This window comes from Erpetoichthys calabaricus, chromosome 8, assembly GCF_900747795.2.
Source record: "Erpetoichthys calabaricus chromosome 8, fErpCal1.3, whole genome shotgun sequence".
NCBI classification, from domain to species: domain Eukaryota; kingdom Metazoa; phylum Chordata; class Cladistia; order Polypteriformes; family Polypteridae; genus Erpetoichthys; species Erpetoichthys calabaricus.
In genome coordinates, this window is record NC_041401.2 from 144956981 (window position 1) to 144979690 (window position 22710).

General features: G+C 37.7%; 1 protein-coding gene across 2 annotated transcripts in view; it reads right to left on the reverse strand.

Moving 5' to 3' along the window:
- Positions 1-617: 617 nt before the first annotated feature.
- The window catches only part of stk11ip (serine/threonine kinase 11 interacting protein), a 115243-nt gene continuing 93150 nt past the window's right edge, over positions 618-22710 (reverse strand). For both annotated transcript variants that reach the window (XM_051931349.1, XM_028807570.2), the window contains exons 22-26: positions 20366-20541; positions 17676-17760; positions 10398-10483; positions 9429-9655; positions 618-1703 (exon numbers count right to left, since the gene is read on the reverse strand). In XM_051931349.1, the coding sequence (XP_051787309.1) occupies positions 1575-1703; positions 9429-9655; positions 10398-10483; positions 17676-17760; positions 20366-20541 (703 nt within the window). In that variant the 3' untranslated portion in view covers positions 618-1574. The remainder of the gene's footprint in view (positions 1704-9428; positions 9656-10397; positions 10484-17675; positions 17761-20365; positions 20542-22710) is intronic.

The window sequence follows — 22710 nt, forward strand, 5'->3', positions numbered from 1 at the left end:
AAAGTCTTGATATTGCTTTATATGTAAAAGCACATTCAGGTTAGAATGTACTTTCAAAAGTGTATTCATTTTAAAAGCAATGAAATGTACTTTGTTTGCAAATGTACACTCATATAGCCAATCCTATTTCTTTTGAGAAGTGAAGATGTTTGTGTGATTTTTGGCATAATCCTTGCTTTCATTTGGGGAATGTCGGCTTAAGCTCTGTGTGTAAAATTGCTTTGCTTTTGCGACAGCTTGTTCCAGCTGCTTAGGAAAGGATGTGAAAGTTTGATTCAAAGCCCTTGTTTACAATACTTGCTTGCTTTGATATTGCTTTGTGCTGGAACAGTAATCCTTATTACCTTAATTACTCTAAATGTTCAGTTTATTTTTACTTAGGAAATGAGGTAGGAAGAAATGGTCAGTAGAAAAACCTGTGGGAGAATCTGCAAACTTTTCAGTTGTAAAGTGCATCAAACATTAAGGTTTACACTTACCCTCATGATATGTTATTGTACACAAAACCTAATGAAACACGTTCCTTGTATAAACAAAAGGGGCCAATATTTCTAGAAGTGTAACAGCACCAAAAAAAATATTAATGAAACATATCCATGAATTACCTACAACAGATACATGCTTCAATACAGATTTATTGAAATATAAAAAATACAATTTATTTTTCCCTGAATAGCTATATATAACAGCACTAATAAATAGGAATTCATGTTTTATTTTTTATTTACATATTCAATACATACATATTTTAAAGACTTGGGTGTTGGCCTTTAACATGTGCAATACTACAGATTAATAACAAAACAATTTATAACAGAGACCAAATGGTGCGAATGATAGCACAATTCAAGTGTATATAACACAAGAACAGAAATGACATTTCACATTTTTTTATTTTGTGGTTGACAGTGAACACAGATCTGTATTTTGCATATGGAAATGCAGTACTAACACAGATTACACAAAATATGCTAAAGAAATGAGGGAATATCAAACTGCTTGATTTTCATATCTGGACATTTACACACGGTGGTCACGGAGAAGACTGTGATGAAATATTAATAAAGATAAAAAAAGACACTTACAAATAAACTAATCCATCCCCACTGCCCCCCCCCAAAAAAAACCACAAAACATAAAAACACTATAAAATTGCAAACATCACACTTATATATACATTGCTCTGGGCAAACACGATTTGCAATGAAAAAATAGTTTCGTTTATTTGGCTCACATACAGATGTGCAACAAAGTATAATGTTGCCTCTTTAAAATACAAATTTTGCAGTTTACAAATCTATATCAAAGTTTCCCTTTTAAGTGTGCTCCTTTATTGAACAAAATCAAAGAGGTAGAAAAATATTAATCATGGAACACCACAGTAAATAGATTTTAATACTTTTTTAAGAGTATACATTCACACAACATTTAAAAACTTAAATGCCTTACAGTCTTGTTTGGGGTAGCAAAAATGTTAATAAAAAAAGCAAAATACCAGAGTATTATGGGTAAAAAAAACGAAAGACCATGGGAAACAGGTAGCCATATTTGAAGGCACCTCCTTTGTGGCCTTTTCAATGAAGTGTGCTGCTGAGTTTAACCCCAAACATGGCTTCCCATTGTATTCGGATCCATTCCACGAGTTCCTGGACGGGCGCAGGGCTCTCTGTCTGTAAACACCAGGTTTTCTCCTCCTTGGCAGTCTGGAAAGTACAGCACATGCATTTTGGAAAATTTGGCAAACTCATGTTATGCTTGAGTAATACAGAAGAAAAAAACAAACTAAAAATTAGCATAGCAAATTTTGAAATCAAAGTATAATTAAGATTCCCTTGACTAACTAAAACTAAGAGGCAATTTTGTGGCTTTTAGTACTGTGATTATGGTGTATAATTAAAATTATGTATTAGGCAATATATTATAGCTAACCAGACAGACAGAGACGCAGTACAGCAATATAAGATTTGGGAGGTGTTAACCCACACAGACTTGAGATTATTAAGAAAACAGCACTGAAGCAAGATGAACATTAGAATGTTTCTAGAAATATGACAGTGACAGTTAAAATTAGCCAGCATGGTGGCCCAGTAATGACCTGTGGAGTACTGGGTCTGAGTCCTTGCCATCTCTTGCTCATTCTGCCTTTGTCTGGGGTTTTCCTGGGTGCCCTGGGGTAAATGTACAAGATGTGCTGCCGACTCTAAAGTGGCACTGAACAAGGAGTAGCAGTAGAATATCCTATTGCTTTGAGCTGCATCACTTGTATGAAAATGTGCTATATAAATAAATGTTGTTGTTGTTGCTTTGAGGATTACCAATAGTTTGCTCCTTGTCTTTACTTTCTTGAAGTCTGGTGATGACAGGTCTACCTCATAGACGAGGGTTTTTGGTTTGGCTAAATGTCGTGAATTGTTTTGTCTTCACCAAGGAAAGATCTCTGTGATTATCCGGTACAGTTGTCTTCCATGGTTGTCCAAGCCTTCCGGTGTTGCTGGCTTCACCAGTGTGTTGCTTCTCTTTAACAATGTAACAGACTGGTTGATTTGACCACTCCTGTTTCTGCTATCTCTGGGATGGGTTTGTTTTGTTTTCTTTGCTAATGACGACCTGTTTGCTTCCAAATGAAAATTCTACACTTGGAATCAACTCCAGACCTTCTACTTGCTTAATAGTTAATGAAATAATGAGGGACCTACTCACACCAGGCTGTGGGACAGCTTGCCAGTCAAATGTCCAAATACTTTTGAGCCTCTAAAAATAGGGGGGCCATGTATATAAATACTTGTATGTCTGTCATTCCTAAATGGCTCATGCAATATTTTTGATAAACCCCTTAAATTAAAGCTGAAAGTCAACATTTCAATGACATAATGGTTGCATTACTATATTTCAAATCCATTGTGGTGGTATACAAATTCAAAATTATGAAAATTGTGTCACTGTCCAAATACTTATGGATTTAACTGTATAAGAAAATGAAAAGATCAATGTTTAAACTCACTTAATTCAATTCGGTGTCACTAAAGGCTAGAGCCTATCCCTGCATCACTGGGTACAAGGTAGGGGCAAACCCTGAATGGGATGCTTTTCACTGATATTAAATGTAGTGAGAAGTCAAGCAAAAGGACACCTTTTGTTGTCTAACTGAACAGATTACAATATACAAGCTTTTGAGGCAACTCAGGCCCCTTCTTCAGGCAAGATGTAATACAGAAACTGGAGTTCCCTGTGTTTATATACACACTGGGGCTGATACAACATTGGAAAACCTTTACGTGAGACATCTTAAATGTAAAGAGTTAATAATCCTCTTCAGGCTAAGATTCATTAAGCAAGAGAGGAGAACAATGCATGATCAAGATCTTTGGATAATATAACTATCCAACAAAGTCCTTTGAAGTTTCTGATGAGTTTTTCAATACAATGTGGGTCTGTAGACAGGTGGTCTGTGCTTGACTTCTCACTGCATTCATAATGGCTAACACAGTACAACACCCTAGTACTACGGATATTAAATGAAATTAATATGGGCATTGAAATGGTTATTGTTTAGCGCTTCAGTCTGAAAATGCTGAATCTTTAGCAATGTCTATTTTATTTCTGCTTATAATAAAACTGAAACTTGAAATGAAGCGACAGAAAATATGCAAATTGATCTAAATAGATTAATCTGATACACTCGTGAGCACAAAGGACCCTATGGCTGCACATGTTATTTTGTGACGGTGCTTAATGTTAAGGAAAACATGTCATTGATGAAAGGCAGTCTTTTCCCATTGCAATATAAGTGCCATGTGTAACATGGGTGCAGAATGGGCATAGTGCACCATCTGACTAATTTGTACCAATTGCACGTGCCACACACATGCAAGGACACGTAACTTTCTTTGCGGTAACCCTAAGTGTGACTCGGGCGTTGAATTCTACGCAATTACAGTTAAACCTGAGTTAGGCTCGGGGTGACATGTAATGATTTGCTTAATAGTGTTAAGACAAAAAAATTCTCGGGACAGAATTCTTCTGCCATCTAGTGGATGGAACAACACCATGTTGGAAAAAGAAACAAAACCTTGTATTTCTAAGCTTTCTGACACTTTATGGTAACTCTACAGTAACTTATTGATGTTCATGATTAGGACAGAGCTACAAATGAGAAGCCATAAAGGCGGTTTTAGAGTGACCTGAAACTGAACCATTGACGTGGTAAGTTAAACTAATGCATGATATGGCACTGTATGAACCGCCATGATATCCCCAGTGAACGTGGTCATTTGAACTATCACAGTGGAGAAACAGTAGCTGCATGACAAAATGGAAAAATAGCTGCAATTAAGTGCAAGGACAAGCAAAATGTTAGCCCTCTAAGCACTGTTCCTAATGTGGCAATTGTCAGTGTTTGTGCCAGGGGAAATGTGGACGTCACTAAGCCTTGTGCTGCAGTAGCCCGCAATAACACGTCAGTCGTGTGGATCAGGTACTGACAATATACCCACTCATGTACGAGCAACAGAATAAAATAAGACTAGCGTGCAAAGATTCACGCTTCTGCTGTCTCGATTGTTACATCGGGCTGTGCACTGGAGACTCAAAGCATATCACACAAAGGATCACATACCTCTTCTGCTGTATTTATGTTGACTTTTTGGTATTAACAGGTTTCTGTTACATGTAACAATATTTTTTCTTGTGGAGAAAAAATTAACATTTTTGGCTCTTTTCTCCTGTATAAAACATGAATACATTCTGCAGTGTTTTTGAAAACTGGGACTTCACATTTGATTCTGAAAGCAACTTAAAACATGTCTCAGTATCCTAAATAATAATATTAAAAATATTTTGCAATTAAAACCTTAAGGAGGTTACTTTATGTGAAATATCTTCAAAAGTTATATCAAAAATAAATCAACTTTTATTTATTTTCCAATTTTCCAAAAAACTGCACATCATAGTATATTATTCTATGACAGCTACTGTCAAATTAGATATAAACTCACTATTTTAACAAAGACATGACCTTCCACTGTCACCGATTTCGAGGCCTCAACAGAAGTCATAAAAAGCTACAATGCCAGGACTACCACTTAAAACAGTTATATGACACAGAACAGTTGACACACAGTGGGAATCTGTGGTGGATATCGTTTTAAACAGGCAACTGACATTGAGAAAAGCCCCTTTTCCTGTATTTAATTTGGAGAACTTAAGAAATGCTTGAGTTCTCATGCATCTACAATGATTTATTATCTAAGCTCACTGGTCTATACAAGCAATAAAGAACATGGTGCATCTTCTCATGCAAATGAAAAGAACTGCATGCTATCACTGACTCTGTTCACACTTGACTGGCAAAACACATTGCTGACAAAAACACAAAAAGCATTAGATTAGATTTGATAAACTTCATTAATCCCAAACTGAAATTTACAAGCATAAAGTAATAAAATAAAAATGACTTATCTAACGTGGCCAAATACCTTCTGGAAGAGTGAAAAGAGTGTGCCTGTAATGTTGTGTGTAGAATGTGAATTTTCCAAAATGTTTTCAGCAGGCTAGTTCCACATTCCAGTTGAAAATCATCTCATCCTCAACACAAGCATCCCTGCTTCACCAAGTGCAACTGTGCCCCACTGCTTCAAAGCTCCTTGCCACACACTCTGCCCCTCCTCAACAGCGGCCACTGAATTCTTTGAGAACACACTTCCTCCCCATCCTGCACTGCTTCTTCATTAATGTTTCAGTGAGGAAGCAATTTTTTAAAAATTGAGACACCCAATGCTGTGTGCGTCTTCTGTTATAGCCACCACATTCTTACCTTCTCCTAATGGAATTGCAGATGGTTCGGTTATTAAACAGACTGCTTTGCTATTCTGAATTGTCCACCCACAAGCATTACATCAATATTTGAAATTCTGTGATCATTTGCTAATTTTATCTTGAGAAAAGAGATGTGAAAAAAAACACAACATGAAACAGCCTTCCTCGAGTCTACTCCACTATAATGATGTTGAATTATAATCCATGTCTATCTACAATATTGCTAGTTTTGGAAAAATTCAAATGAAGCTGCAACCTTTCAATATAATGACAAGTGATTGTTATATAGCACTCATCACCGAATACTATTGAGCACAAAACAAATTTTTAGCACATACAAAGACTTCTTTTTACAGTTTGTGTGTCACAAGCAAGTACACTGCACCATGTGATCATACCAAATAATGTGCGATTTCAGTCATCTTAGAATACAATCAGTAGTGGATGTTTGTGTGTTGAAGGACATTAAAAATTGCCTTTACAGGTGGTTTTAGTTAAGCTTCCATAGCACTACAGGTTAAGTGCTTCAGTGGAGGATTGTTTACAGAGTGTGCAGGCCACAACATTAATTAGGAAAATAAAACTAACATTTTTAAACTTCAAGTAACACTAGTACTGCAAAATCATGAGGCAATTCTCATTTTTGTCTTTGTATAGTACTTTAATTTTAACAGTCTTTCTAAAGTCCTGAATAAATGCAGAAAAATTGAGAAAGATGCATGCATGACAACCCATCCGTCCATCCATTTTCCAACCCGCTGAATCTGAACACAGGGTCACGGGGGTCTGCTGGAGCCAATCCCAGCCAACACTGGGCACAAGGCAGGAACCAATCCCAGGCAGGGTGCCAACCCACCACAGGCATGACAACCCTAATCTTAAAAACCATACACTGTGGAATTAACTCTAGTTTTCGGGCAGTAAGATTTTTATCCATCTGTGGTGGGTGGCCAGGATGCCCCTGCTGCATATGTTCTGGGGGAGCAACCATGGGCAACTCAATACCTCCCCCGGGATGCTTGGTGGCAGCCTCCCTGGCCAGCGGGGATGCCTCAACCTCCTGCAGGGCTCCATTAGAGATGGGGTCCTCAACAGCCTGGTTGGGAGCTGGGGTGGGTGCCCGGGGGTGCTGCATGGATTCCACAGCCAAGCTGGTCAGCCCCACCCGAAAGTGCAATTAGAAACAGGTGGTCAAGTATCTGGAACGCTTCTGGGTGAGCTATAAAAGGGGCCAGCCACCACCACTCAGAGGCCAGAGTCGGGAGGACAGGACAAAGCTTCAAGGGAGGAGTGGTGGTGCCAGAAGGGCGTGTGCTGGTTTGATTAGTCTGTGCTTACTTGGACTGCGTATTGCCTGTGGGGTTCACGGGGAAGACGTGCCCCACAGGTGAAGAAAATAAAGTCTTTGTGTGTTTTTACACATGCGTCCGAGTGTGCGTGTGCGTGAGAGTCTGTGTCGGGTCGGGCACTATACAGCGTCCTTATCACACCATCAAAAAGTAGAACAGAGGGAGCTTAATTTATAAGTACATATGCACTGATGCGATTCTGGGATAAACAGATAAAATGGAACTGATAAAAAACATCCAGCAGAGTCAAACATTTTATTTCTCAAAGAAAGCATGATGCGCTGACTGCACCCTGAACTGTAGTAAGTGAGTCTCACAGTGAAAGGATGAAAAATTGGCCTGTTACTACATTCCCATTCCTGATCTAATAATACATTATCATAGAATATAGCCAAGTATGGCTATGTTGATTAATGTGGCATATGTTAAATTGTATCATGAACTTTATATTGTTGTTTTTATCTGGCAATCTTTTCACAATGCCTTTCTATCAGGTGGGCAGGAATGCACATATATTTGCCACTGTCAAGCACACATGTATGATAGAGGATATATCAAAGGTGACCAACCGACAGATAGACAGGAATAGAGCTATGCACAATAATTATGAAGAGGTGGCTACGTCTATTTCTAGGACAGTAAAACATTCTCATACCATCTGGCCAAATACGGCTACATGGATTTAATGGTCTGCACTGGAGTAAACGTGTGTGATAGAGCATGTTACAAATGACTTCTATCCATCCACCCACCCTCCTAGCTCACTTATCCAGGGTAGGGTCGCAGGGCAGGTGGAGCCTATCCTAGCAATCACTGGACGCAAGGCGGGAACACTTGGAAAGGGCTCCAGTACACACCAGGGCCAATTTAGCAACACCAATTAACATACCTTGTATGTCTTTGTACTGTGGGAATAAATCAGACTACCCAGAGAAAACTCTAGGGACACAGAGAGAACAAGCAAATCCCACATGGAGAGCACCTGGGATGCAAACTCCGGCCTCCTTATTGCAAGGCAGCAGTGCAACCACTTTGCCACTTTGGAATCCAAAGACACTTAATTGTTTTTTAATGTGCCTACAGAATGATCCTTTTAGAATTTGGGTGACGTCTATATATTTTTGATCATATATCTTTCTTATGCTTCTCTGTTTATGTTTCAACATTATAGTTTTTGTTTATGTTGAATTTTTTTCTTATTATATTTATAAATGATTTGCTGGCATGCACTTACACAGGCTGTGTAGTGTGGCACAGAGGTTAAGGCTTTGAACTTTTGACTTCAAAATGCTGAAGTTGTGGGTTCACATCCCCCTACTGCCACTGTGTGGCCACAAGCAAGTCACTTCACCTGCCTGTGCTCCAACTGGAAAAACAAAAGATATGTCACTAATTGGACCTCAAGTGTTGAAATCAAATAAGTAATAACAACAATAATAAATAATAACAATGAATAAAATTTGCATATAAGCAACTTCTGCTCAAGCAGGTAGAATTTTCTTTTCTCAGCCACAGATGTACGTAGCTATGCCCATTGTGCATGGAATACCACTCTTAATCTTCTTATATTACTTGAATTCATATCCACTGACTGACAGAAAATGTGTTTTTTGCTCATTCTGATTATCTATAAATATCTAAACTGTTTGGCTCCCTCTCTCTCGTCTCGCATCATTTCTCTGTTCCATCACCCCATCAGCGGTTCTATTCTTTCAGCATGCATCGTATTCTTTCATTTTCCAAACAAACCTTACTCCTTACGTTACACATTTAGCACAGAATTACCTCCTTCCAAGCAAATCAACTGTGCTGTGAATGTATGGAACAGATGTGTGTCTGGTTTCTATCTCACTTTGAAGTTGGTCACACTGCACCTCACCTTCTAGTAAAAAGCAGTGCTTTAATTCACTGCAGGTTGTCACAACTTGACAATACAGTCATTTGGCTGCTCCTACCTTTCAACCTCTGTCACACCTCATCATTTATCCCAACAATTATAAAATATCAGGCATAGGCAGTACAGGACAGATTATCCTAGTTAATGGTGAAAAAAAGGGGACATCTTATTATTCTAACAAGAAACCTTCACATGTCAGCCAATGGCATGAACCAATTTACTTCACTGCAACACCTTTCAAAAGCCAGGAAATATCAATAACCTAAGCGCTGAGTGGCAGCAAAGGCAATATTGGTGACACAGATGGCTAAAAGTACATACAAATAAATATTACTAATGAAGCAGTTTTAAAAGAAAAGAAATCTTACTTCATCATAAAGATTTATGTCCACTCTGCATGGGTTGGACTGAAAAAGATGAACTGAACTAACACAGCTTATTTGCTGAGTGTCTTGAATTTTAACCTTCTCTGAGGCTGAATATTCACTGGTGTTTACTGTTTGGGGAGGAGGATTGCTGGTCCACTGATGGTCCTCATGAAGAAGATGCAGACAGTCTTGGGTTGCCAGAACTGTTATTGGATTTGCCATTCCATCTGAAAAAAGAAATCTGTTGCTCAAAATAATGTTTGAAAATAAACATCACAGTAAAAGGCAGATTTGTGACGATAATAAGGCTCAGCACCTCAATCTGAAAATATGCAATGTGATGGACGGCTGGCATTTCAGCCTTGCCTGGACGCCCCTCATCAGAGGAAAGGAAGAAAAGCAGCATGTTCAGGACACTACATCCCCTGGGAGGCTAGATGGCAGCTCCCCTGGACGGAAATGGTTTCTCGGATTCCTGCAGGGCAGCATGGGACATGGAGTCTGTCTCTTCAGCCCTGTTGGATGCCGTGGGTGCTGCCAGGGGGAGCTCACCAAGAACCCGGGGACTATTACGGTTACGTCAACCCAGAAGTACTTCGGGGTCACGTGGACGGAAGCCCACAGTACTTCCGGGATACTTAAAGGCATTTGAGCCGGAGAAGGAGTAGACTTTAAATGGACTCTGAGAAACCCCAGCAGTGCGAGCCAGAGTTGGGAGGGTGTGTAACGGAGCTGCTGGGAGTTGGAGGAGTGTGATTATTGATTATTATTGATTTGGATTATTGATTGGAGAATTGTGGAGAGTGCGGTGCTTTGTGCACTGTATTTAAGAATGTTAAAGATATTATTTTTGGTGATTTTAAACATGTGTCCTGGACGTCTGTCTGGTGGGTTCAACAGGGCGCTATAGAGCGCTTTATACCACAGCAGATAGTGTACTATATCTTTATTAGCTAAATGTTATCATACCTTGGCATAAGTAGGCAAGAAGGTAGAAGTACTGAAGCTTACTGTCCTCAGATAAAACCATATCAGCATTCTCACATATGATGGGCCTTAGGAGAGGGGAAAACAAAAAACAGAATTCAGTATACATGTTGACTAGATAATTCATCAACATCTTGGATGTAATGATTTATTCAAATGTATTCATTTCAATTCAAATGTGTATTATAATCTCACTGGTAAGAACTATGCACTCCTGACACATGGAAAAGTCACGTGTGAAGATCTGTGAAGAACTGCCATCACCTTCGAGCCAAACTGTATCAAATCATAGGTGCTTAATTATCTCATGCTAGAACATTAAAAGGCAGGTCACACACTTGAATAGTTTACAAAACACAGAATAACTTGTTTTCCTCCACTGATGAAATCTAATGTACAACATAACATTTCCAAACCCACTAAATAATAAATAAATAAAATAATGCTAAATGCATACTATAAGTACCAATATTATCATATACTTTACACCTACATGAATATAATAAAATAATAAAATATAAAAGTACTTTATCTACTTAAAGTACTTTTCATTACAAAGAAAGATTATTTCACTAAAACAGAGTAGCATGAGATAATCATCTAATACTTGTTTTTATTTTTTAGGAGAAAAAAAATGTAAATTTATTTTGGCAACAAAACACAACTTAGCTGTGTGTTATTTTACAAATTTGGATAGCACAAATGAAAAGTTGAGTGAACTGTTTTTCCAATGCATGGCCCAGTGTTCTCCACTATTATTGCCGTTCTATATTCAAATGTTGGGTTGCACACCGTATCGAGTTTAAATTAAATTAGATAAACTTTATTAATTCCAAGGGAAAATTTAGAAGCACACAGAAGCAGAAACATAAAAGATACAGGGTCACAGAACAAATAATACAATCAATCAGTAAATGAATAATAAATGTACTGTATATTGTGCAGAAATTGCATTGAAGAGTACAATGCATCTGGGACATCAGAAGGACAGCACTGAATTGCCTGATAGCAGTAGACAGAAAAGACCTACAAAATTAGAAAAATCACAGAATTGGCACTGCAGCCACCATAAAAAACCTCACACTGTTCCACTCCATCTGAACTAGTGTGGTGCTGAGGCGTCACCCATTGCATGACTGCACTCGGGTCCTAATCTGGATCCTGAGTTGGTTTGTCGTGTGGTGGGTGCAGCAATGTGTTGTATCAGCGCAAGCTCCTAACCTCACCTCACACAATTAGGTAGCTGCTGGCAACGTGTTGTTATACATGCATGCTTGTGGACCACTCAGCGGGCTGACCTACGGTATGTACTACTGCTCTGTGTTGAGAGGGAGCGCTGGCACTAACCTTCTCCTCAGTTGTTCCCTCTGCAACACACATAAGACACCCAGTCAGGGCAACTGACTCCACTGACATATAAATCCTGCCAGGAGGAGCTCAATCTTTTTATATTTTAGTATATTTTATTATATAAACATTTTATTGAATTTATTAAAAGCAAGTAACAGTCCATACAAACAAGTCAAACTTGACAAAACTAAGTTCGATTAACACCCCACACATGAGAAAGATAGCAAGGCCAACAGCCAGAGTAAAACTAAGACTAAAAATCCTTTTCCCCAATTTAAATGCTTATTCTAAAATGTTATTGATTAGATCTGGCCAGGTTTCAAAAAAGTTTTGGACAGATCCTCTAAGTGAGAATTTGATCTTTTTCCAATTTCAAAGAGTATATAACATCAGTCACCCACTGACTTAACAGAGGAGAGTTAGGATTCTTCCAGTTTAGTTAAGGTAAGTCTACGTGCCAATAGTGTAGTAAAGGCAATTACAATTTGTTTGTCTTTCTCCACTTTAAGCCCATCTGGGAGTACACCAAACACAGCTGTTAATGGGTTAGGAGGGATTGTGATACCAAGGCTGTCTGAAAGGCATTTAAAGATTTTGGTCTAGAATGATGTTAATTTGGTGGAGGGCCAAAACATGTGGCCCAATGAGGCTGGAACTCCATTGCAACGTTCGCAGGTTGGATCTTGCCCTGGAAACATTTTAGACAATTTTAAATGAGACAGATGGGCTCGATAAAAGATTTTAAGTTGAATAATTCTATGCTTTGCACATATGGAGCTAGAGTGAATTCTGTGCATGGCTGCCTTCCACTCCACTCCTTTTCCCACTGTACTCTGGTATCTTTGAAAGGGAGGGACTTAAAAATGTTTTTTTATATTACAGAAAAGCTGTCCGAGTCTGATCAATATTTCTTCCAGAACAGAAGTTGGGGGGAGGGGAGGAAAATTGGGCAGATTTCGTTTAGCAAAATTTCTAATTTGGAGGTAGTGAAAGAATTGTGTTAATGGAAAGTTAAATTTGTTGTGTAATTGTTGGATGCAAAGACATTATCTATGTACAAATCTCTAAATGATTTAATCCTGTATGTTTTCCAAACATTAAAAACTGTGTATGTTTGAAGAGGGTAGAAAAAAGTGGTTATCGTGCAGTGGTGACAGAGGAGTTCAATCTTTTGCCAGACAGCATAAATGAATGCACTGTAAACCTTACTTTGCCAGATGACAATCTTGATTTGCAAAACTCTCTTGCTGGTATGGATAGTGGCCCTATTTTTGTTTGACTTTACTTTTATTTTTGTTGGAATTAAACAGGGATGAGCAGGTAGACTCCCCAACATTTTCCAGTGGTAACGTACAATGCGTTACTTAACAACAGTGTATAATAATCTTTCATAAAGTATGGCAAAAGGACAAAAAAGCTTAATTTTACAATCCTAGAAAACATATCTTAAATGTACAAAGAGCTATTAGACTCAGTAACAAATTAGAACATTAGAACAATCTAGACGAGAACAGGCCATTCAGCCCAACAAAACTCGCCAGTCTTATCCATTTAATTCTTCTAAAAAATATCAAGTCTATTTTTGAAAGATCCACTGTCTACCATGCTACTTGGTAGCTTATTCCAAGTCTCTATGGCTCTCTGTGTAAAGAAAAATTTCCAAATGAGGCCTCACCAGTGCATTATAAAGCCTGAGAATATGCTCCTTGTACTTGTTCTCCACACATTGTGCTATATCACCTACCATTCTGTTTACCTTCTTAATGGCTTATGATCACTGTCTGGATGTTAATAGCATACATAGAGTCCACTACGACTCCTAAATCCTTCTCATAATATAAGGTGCACTCTTGAATTTCAGACATCCCATTGTGTATTCAAATTTAACATTTGTGTAATACTTTACATTTACTGACATTAAATTTCATCTGCCCCAAATCTGTCCAAGCCTGTATGTTGCCCAAGTCCTTCTGTAATGATTTAAGTATCATCTGCAAACTGAACCAGTTTGTACTTATATTCCTATCTAAATCATTTATATATATTAAAAATAGTAGCGGCTCTAGCACTGACCCCTGTGGAACACTACTCTTTACGTCAGCCAATTCTGATAAAATTCCTTGCACCATCACCCTCTGCTTCCTGTGTCTGTGCCAATTCTGCACTCATCTACAATCATCAACCTGCACTCCTACCTCTTTTAGTTTGATACCCAACCTCTCATGTGACACCTTATTTATCTTGACTTTCAGAAAGCATTTGATAATACCAAATGCTCATTTTCTTGCTTCCTCATAGAATTCCAGTATGTTAGTAAAACATGATCTCCCTCTTCTTAATACATGTTGACTGTTCAGAAGAACTTCTGCACTTGCCATGTGCTGATCAATCTTATCCTTAATAACTCCTTCCATGCATGTTAAGTTTACTGGGCTCATAGTTGCTTGGATCTGTCTGTTCAATCTTTTTATATAACATAATAATATTTGCCATGGCGGCACGGTGACGCAGTGGGTAGCGCTGCTGCCTCGCAGTTGGGGACCTGGGTTCGATTCCCAGGTCCTCCCTGCGTGGAGTTTGCATGTTCTCCCCGTGTCTGCGTGGGTTTCCTCCGGGCGCTCCGGTTTCCTCCCACAGTCCAAAGACATGCAGGTTAGGTGGATTGGTGATTCTAAATTGGCCCTAGTGTGTGCTTGGTGTGTGGGTGTGTGTGTCCTGCGGTGGGTTGGCACCCTGCCCGCAATTGGTTCCTGCCTTGTGCCCTGTGTTGGCTGGGATTGGCTCCAGCAGACCCCCCGTGACCCTGTGTTCGATTCAGCAGGTTGGAAAATGGATGGATGGATGGATATTTGCCATTGTCCAGTACTTTGGAATCTCCCCAGTGTGCAGTGTCTTCCAAAAAATGTGTCAATGGTTTATTACATATGTACTTGCTAGGCTCCTTAAGAGCATGAGGGTAATAATTATTAATTAATAATAAATAGGCTGAAATCAAACAATCACCAAGACCAGGTAATAATTATTATTACCTGGTCTTGGTGATTGTTTGATTTCAGGCTGTTTAATCTGAGCTGTACTTTTCTACTCAGAACCGCTCTCCACTTCCTCACTTGTAAAGACCTCAGAAAAATACAAGCTCAGAGCGTCCGCTATTTCAGTCTGTATCTTTTAATTCCCCTTTACTTTTCCTGATGCATTTCACCTCCTCTTCGACTGCTCTTTTACTACTTTTGCATTATCTGCTATATTCCTCTACAACTGTCCTTTGGCCTCCCTAACATCCTTCTTAATGGTTGCCCTTATGTTCTCATACACTCTAAAATTCACTTTGAAGTTATTACTCTCATATGCCTTACAGAGCTGTGTTTTCCTTTGTAGCATCATTTATAACTCTATTAACCCACTGCAGGTTTTTTTTCTTTTTTTAATTTCCTAATTTCCTTAATTCCAAATTTAGGTATGTACCCATCCTGCATTACATGTAAAATATTTTTAAAGCCGTTTCACTGCTCCTTGACTGTCTCCACACTTAAAAGTTTACTCCAGTCTATCTTCCTTAAACTTTGCCTCATCTGCTCAAAATTTGCCCTACCAAAGTTAAAATTTAGAATTTTAGTCATTGCATCCGCACTCTTACAAAACACTGAGAATTGTACAATATTATGGTCACTTGAACCTAGTGGTTCAATCACCTCTACAGCCTCAATTGCAGTATATCCCGATTCTTAGAAAATACTAAATCTAGACAGTCATCACCACGCATTGGTGCTTTAACATACTGTGTTAAAAAACTGAGTCACTGATTACTTCTAAAAACTCCTCCTCTTGTCCCCCGCCATTTGCAAGGTTACCCTATTTAATATTTGGATAAAGTCCCCCTTGACAATGATATTCCCCTGCAAACTTGCCTTTTTAATATTACTAAAAAGATAGATATTGAAATTATTATCTACATTGGGCGGTCTATAACACACACCTAAAATAAGGCCTCTTTCCCTAACGCTTTCCGGGCAAATCCACACGTCCTCACTAAATGGAGCTCATCGTCCAACTAAAGAGGACTTGCATTTAAATTCTATTTGACAAACAACAATCCCACCTCACTTTCTGTCCTGACTAATCTTCAATTCCTCTATGGTTAGTCATCCACACCTTTGCATTTAGCCAGGTTTCCGTTACTGCTATAATATCATAATTATGCTCTGTTACATACAACTCCAACTCACTTGCCTTATTTTTGATACTTATAGCTTACCTTAATGCTAGTTTTAATGTGTTACTTCTTTTACATTTGAACGATGGGTTAGAATTTACATTATCATGCATTTTTATTTTTACACCAATGTTTGCTACTCCATGTATAGTTCTAAATCTGGCCTATCCTAAACTCCCTGCTCCTCCATTTCCCTAGTTTAAACAATCCTTGACTAACCTACTCATACACATTCCCAATAAATTGGTGACCGTCCAGTTCAGATGTAACCTGTTGCGGCGGAACAGGTCCCATCTGTTCTAAAAGGAGTCCCAATGCCCCATAAAGCTATACTCATCTACCCTGCATCAAGATTTGAGCCATACGTTAAGCCTCCTAATCTCCTCCGTCTTACTTGGACTGGCACGTGGCATAGACAGAACTTCAGAGAATACTACCTTTATCAGTTCTGCTCCTCAACCTGGCACCAAACTCTTTGAAGGTGAATCGCATAACTGACAGACTACCATTATGTATGTCATTTGTTCCAACATGGACAATGACAACTGGAAACACCCCCAGTCTAGCTGCAAGGCAACACACCATGCGAGACACTCTGTCTCTGGAGCAAACCTGTGCTTCAATCCCCCTAATGATTAAGTCCCCAACTATCACTACCTCTCTCATTCTGGGAACTAGTTTTGAGGTGACCTTGGGGCTCCTCATCACTGCCTGCCATCCTAGAATCATCACAGACACCGTCTAGCTCTGCAAGGACTTGAAAACGGTTTGACACTTCCAATTTTGGGGTTAGTGCCCCGAGACAGTGTGCACCTTTTACCTTGGGCTTTGTGACTGTGACCCACCTATCTCTACCTGTCTGGTCTAGAATCTCCTCCTGTGCCACATTAGGGGTGTACACTATTTCTCTAAAGGACACCTGGGCCAGAAGAAAAAAAAAAAAAAACACTATAAAGAACAATTACCTAAGTTAAGGAAGACGTAGAAAGGAGCAACAACTCTTTGAGCTGCTTTTGAGATCAATCCTTACAAATAGTGTCAGTGCTTCAATTAATGCAATCATTTATTAACCTGCTTATCCATTTCAGACTCACTGGGAGCTGCTTTTCAGTGTTAACTGTACATGTTACAGTAAGTATTTTTCCTTTCTTGTAATAATAGAAAATAAGGTGACAGTATTATAAAAAATATTTAACAAAAAATATCTAATTAACCTGGACTTCGATTTTATACAGCACAGTAGTTGCACATTCTCCCTATATTTACGTGTTTTATTCCTCCCACATACCCGAAGACATGCTGAATTGGGGATTTTAAATTTGCCTAAATGTGAGTGAGCATGTGTGCGAGTGTCTCATGTGATGGGCACAGAGTAATGCCTGCCTTGTGCCCTTAACTGTTGGGATGAACACTAGCACCCCATGATGCTGAACTCAATTAAGTGGCTTTTGAGAGTGCATGTATGATAGTACTAAAATTCTTCAAATAACACACTACTGCAACTTTCCAAGAAATGGCTTAAGGAGTATAAACCTATTGTTTTAGTAAAACTACCAAATTAGTACAAGAACCTTGTGCAGAACTTTCAAAATCAGCATCAAAAATAGCTTCCTTGATACTACAAAATAATTTAAAAATAAACATCTGATTTATAATAAAATAAAAATAGATCCCAGGATGCAGAGGCATTTCCTTACCACAGATGATGATGGGGACCAATTCGGGAGGTAGAAATAGACACCAACTTGCTATCACATTTTGGAGCAAATTCCTGCACATTTTCTTGAAAAATGGATATATTAAAGTTAGAGAGAGAGAGACAAAGACAACAATGATTCATGTCAACCTAAAATAAAAAGTTGATACAACTTTATAACTAGCTTGCAATATATTAATTCAGTTTTATAAACAGATAAAGTTCTCAGTTATAAATCTACTAATTTTCTACTAATCTATCTACTAATTTTTGTTGCTGCACTTGTTGCCATGTGCAGTTAATGCATAAAAAAAAGCAAAATAACAAGTAATGCAAAAATTCTGATAGCTGTTATTCGAGTAGGATATCTTTGTTAAGTGTTAAGGCTTTTGCAAATATTTGACGGCCATATCTGAATATGTTTAAGTAGTGTCTGTTGCCAAATTCATCCATCTATCTTCCTAAACCATTTATTCAGGGACGTTTCACGTGAAAGTTGGAGCCTATCCTAGCAAGCACCAGGCACAAGGCATGAATAATCCCTTGACATGATACCATTTCGTCACAGGGTGTACAATATATATTGCATTCACTAGCACACACTGATTGGTAAGAATAATATTTGTTCTTATGATTGACATTCCAGTAACCTTACATTATGTGGGTAGAAGTTATTAGTGTAAGGTACAATGCCTCTGTATCATCTGCCACATGGGAGGGTGAACCCCTGGAGTTTGTTGATATGGCAAGAAAGTCCTTCTGGTCATTTTTGCTTAAGACACCTACTGGTTTACTTATATCATAAAGGGCGTAATTTCCAGCACAAAATATGTCCCAAATGGCCTAAAAAATTAGGGTTTTTCACGTGCAGAGCCAAAAATATGGAAGAACCCTAAAACGCATCTTATACCATTCGATTCATCTTCAGGTCTAGTTGCGCATCATACTTGGGAGATTCTTTGTACTGGTGAGTTAGGAGATGCCACACAAAAAAGGTGGGTGTGATTTCAAAGCATTAATAAATAATTTTTATGAACATAAAATGTCATAATGCACCTGTGAATTCAATCTAACACTCTGCCATGAATTCCATTTTTACCCACAGTGTCAATCTGATGGTCATGAACTAGAAGACAAGCCAATATACTGTATATAGTGAGGATCTTGAGAAATCTAAAATATATTGAATATATTGTATAAAATAAGAACTCTAATATATTGTCTAAAATAGGACAAAATCATTTTCAGGATTGAAATTTCAGTGATCAATGTATTACCCACTTACGTTGTTTTAGAGTCAATTAGTTACTACTTTGAATCTCTAATAGGAGATAATCTGGATTGTTTTGCATTTAAGAAATAACAATTTAAAATGCATCAATATTCTGTTATGACTTGCTAGAAGCAACTTTGATTTGATTTTTTTTTTCCAGTTTGTATATTTACTTGCACCGATAATATATCTAGAATATCTATTACTTTGCATTCAGTAATGCACAGAATGACACAGAAATATCTGTAGTCATAATAATAAGAGGTCCACATGTATATTCTGTCAACTGCCCATAAAATGTCTCACATTTAAAAGGATGAGTGGCTTATGGTATTATGATGCAATAGCTGATTGCTTTACTTATTTCATGTACTTTGTTGACACACTGAATCATACAAAGCCTTATTCAGTTATACAGGTGTCATTTTTGAACAAAATAGTTAATATTAACCATTCCTCATTAAAATGATTTGTTATTAATTGACATTGCAAATGTCTTCTATGAATGTAAATTACTCTTGAACAGTATTCCTATTAGCTATGATAATACTAATATACTTTAAAACTTAATTTAATTTATATCTACTGTACTATTTCTTGTAAATATTTTTATTCCTGTTGTAAACCTGTTGATAAAATGATACAACAGAGAGATACCACAGCCAAAAGCAGTAGTTAGATTACACACATCATTTGGCAATAATTTCAGACTAGAACGTGTACAAAGGATGCTTGATTTCATGTAATGTGTTGAGACAATTTGCAAATTTCTAGCTACTGGTAACTGAACTTCAAGGTACAATGACAATTTCAAAATGTAGTTTCCTGACGATATTGGGGCAATTACTATAAAATTATGGAAGAAAAATCTGGACGCAAGCATCAGTAGGCTTTGCGCCTTAAGAACCAAGTTTCCCGAACTATTCTATAACATTTCAGTAATTATTTACCGCTCTGATGCTGACCTTTCAGATCATAAAATAAGTCATTAAGATAGTAATTGGCAAAGAGAATTCATAATTATTTTCAGAATTATGGTATTTGAGAGTCCCTCTAGAGTGCCTCATTTTTTGCACGATTTGGCTCAAAAACTAATCAGTACATCATCATCCCATAACAGCCTTAAGTTTCAAGTTTGAAATTTTTCCATCCAGCCATTTTAGTTCTAGACCGTCCTCAAGAAACTGTGACACACAGACAGACACACACCCATCATCAAGACATCAATGTTTTTGGTATCAGGAGACCCTCAAATGTTGAGCTCCATCGAAAACCTTAGATTGAATTTTTTGACAAATCTAACAGCTTTTGCTCCTTCCCCATAGATGATAGGTTATGGTGGAGGAGGGCACAAAGCAAAAATGCACATCATTCTTGATTTGCAAGATGAAACACAATTAAGATGAACCTGCTCTTACCTATGATTTGGCTGAAGAAAGTCTTGCACCTTGTACTATCTCGGATGATTAGGGTGTAAGAATGTCCTTTATCAAACTCCAAGTGGATAGTCTGGCTGCCCAGCCCCACTTCCACACAGCGGAGTTCAGAGATTCTATGACTCGCATGCTTTCGAAGCCAGTCTGATGGCTGACCCCTGAAATTAAACACAATTATTTGCATAAGGTTTTCCAAACTATGGCAGATAAATAACAAAACCTTCTACATGTTATTTCATTATAGTGTGAAAATTACTTGGCATACTTTAATTTTTTAAATTTAGACATGGACAAATTTGTTGGTACACCTCCATGAAAAAAAGAAGAACCCACAGATGTCTCTAAAATAACTTGAAACTGACAAAAGTAATTTGCACTCATCATTGTTTATTTTGTATTTAAGAAAAATCAGACTTTGCTTTAGTGTTTTGATTCAATACTTCAAATAATAACACAAATGAAAATGGCATGGACAAAAATGATTGGTCCCTTAGCCTAATGTTTAGTTGTACAACCTTCTGAAGAAATCACTTCAAATAAGCAATTTCTTAGTGACATCTGCATTTGTCAAAAGAGGTTGTTTGGCCCACTCTTCCTACATAAACTGCTCCAGCTGTGTCAAGTTTGAAGGGTGCCTTCTCTAGACTGCATGTTTCTTTCCATAGATGTTCTAATGACTCAAATTAGTCCTCACAGAAAGCCTATTAAGAATAGTCCAATGTGATGTTCTTAGCCATCCTTGAGTGCTTTCAGCCATCTACCTCCATGTTCCACAGTAGGTATGGTGATTCTTTTCTTTGATGGCTTCATTTTTCATCTGTGGACATAAAGTTGTTGTAACTTACCAAAAAAACTCCAGTTTTGTTTCATCTGTCCAAAGGAGATTGTCCTAGAAGCTTTATGTCTTGTCAATATGTATTTCTGCAAATTCCAGAATATATTTTGGCATTTTTTAAACGTTTGTCTTTCAGCAGTGCAGTCCTCCTGGGCCTTCTTCCATTTAGTCCACTGTTACAAAAAAGCGATGGATTGTGTGATCAGACACTGATGGACACCTTGGAGTTCAGCTTGCATCTCTCTGGAAGTTGTCATTGGCTTTTTGTTTGCTATTCTCACTATTCTTCTGTACATTCTGGAGTTTATTTTACATTTGCGGCCATGTCCAGGGAGGTTGGCTACAGTCCCATGGACTTTAAACTTCTTAATAATATCTGCAACTGTTGTCACAGGAACATCAAACAGCTTGGAGATGGTTTAATGGCCTTTGCCTTTAACATGCTTGTCTGTGATTTTCTTTCTGATCTCTTCAGACAACTCACTACTAAAATTTCTCTGGTCCATTTCAGTGTGGGGCACATGTTCATACCAAACAGCAGAGTGACTACTTTTCTCCATTTAAATAAGCTGAATAACTGATTGCACGATTGGAGACGTGTATGATACTAATTAAAGAAAACAGTCTGAAAATTCACTCACTAATCCTTTCTAGGTGTACCAACGTAATATTAGAGCATCTCTGCAGAATAAGAAATACTTTATCTCTGTTAACACTTGCTTTGCTTTACTTGATGACATATCAAATACATGGTACACATGGGACGATTAATTTTCATTTAATCACTTTTCAGGAGGTATACAACACTTTTTCAATAAGCTGTAAGGGTACTAACAAATCTGTCCGTCTGTAAATTCTGAAAAGCCTCAGAAATCATTTACAAATTTGTTGCTTTTCTTCACAAGCAAACTAAAATAATTTCAGATTTTTCTTAATTTATGATCATTAGAAAAACATAACTGCTGTCAGTTTATAACTAGAAAAATACTTCTCCAAAAATAATGCTGCCACTGAAAAATACATAAAATACACACATGCAAACACAAATAAAACAAACTTTTCAATTCAGGAACATGGTTGTTGAAATAGAGAGCTATCTTCCAAGCCATGTAATTGAAGCCCAGCATCTGAATGAAAGATTAGCATATGTTATCAATTTGCTAACCAAGCATTATGGACTAATTATTTTTCTCTCCTTTTTAAATGTTTTGTTTTTACTTTTGTTAATGTAGCATGCCTGTATTTTGAAAATTAGTATACAACTCCAAAAATGTGTCTTTTAAGAAACCTATGCACACTCTACTCAAAAGATTATTACTGAAATAATATTTTAAAATAAAACACGGCTTCAAGTCAGATAATCTCACTGTTTAAACAAAGTCCAACTGATGTGCTGCAGTAAGTCATAAGAGCAACTCTGACTGGTATCAGCCAAAAAAAAAATTTATTATGAAATTCAGTACTGCCTTATTTTCTTTCTTTCAAAACTGTC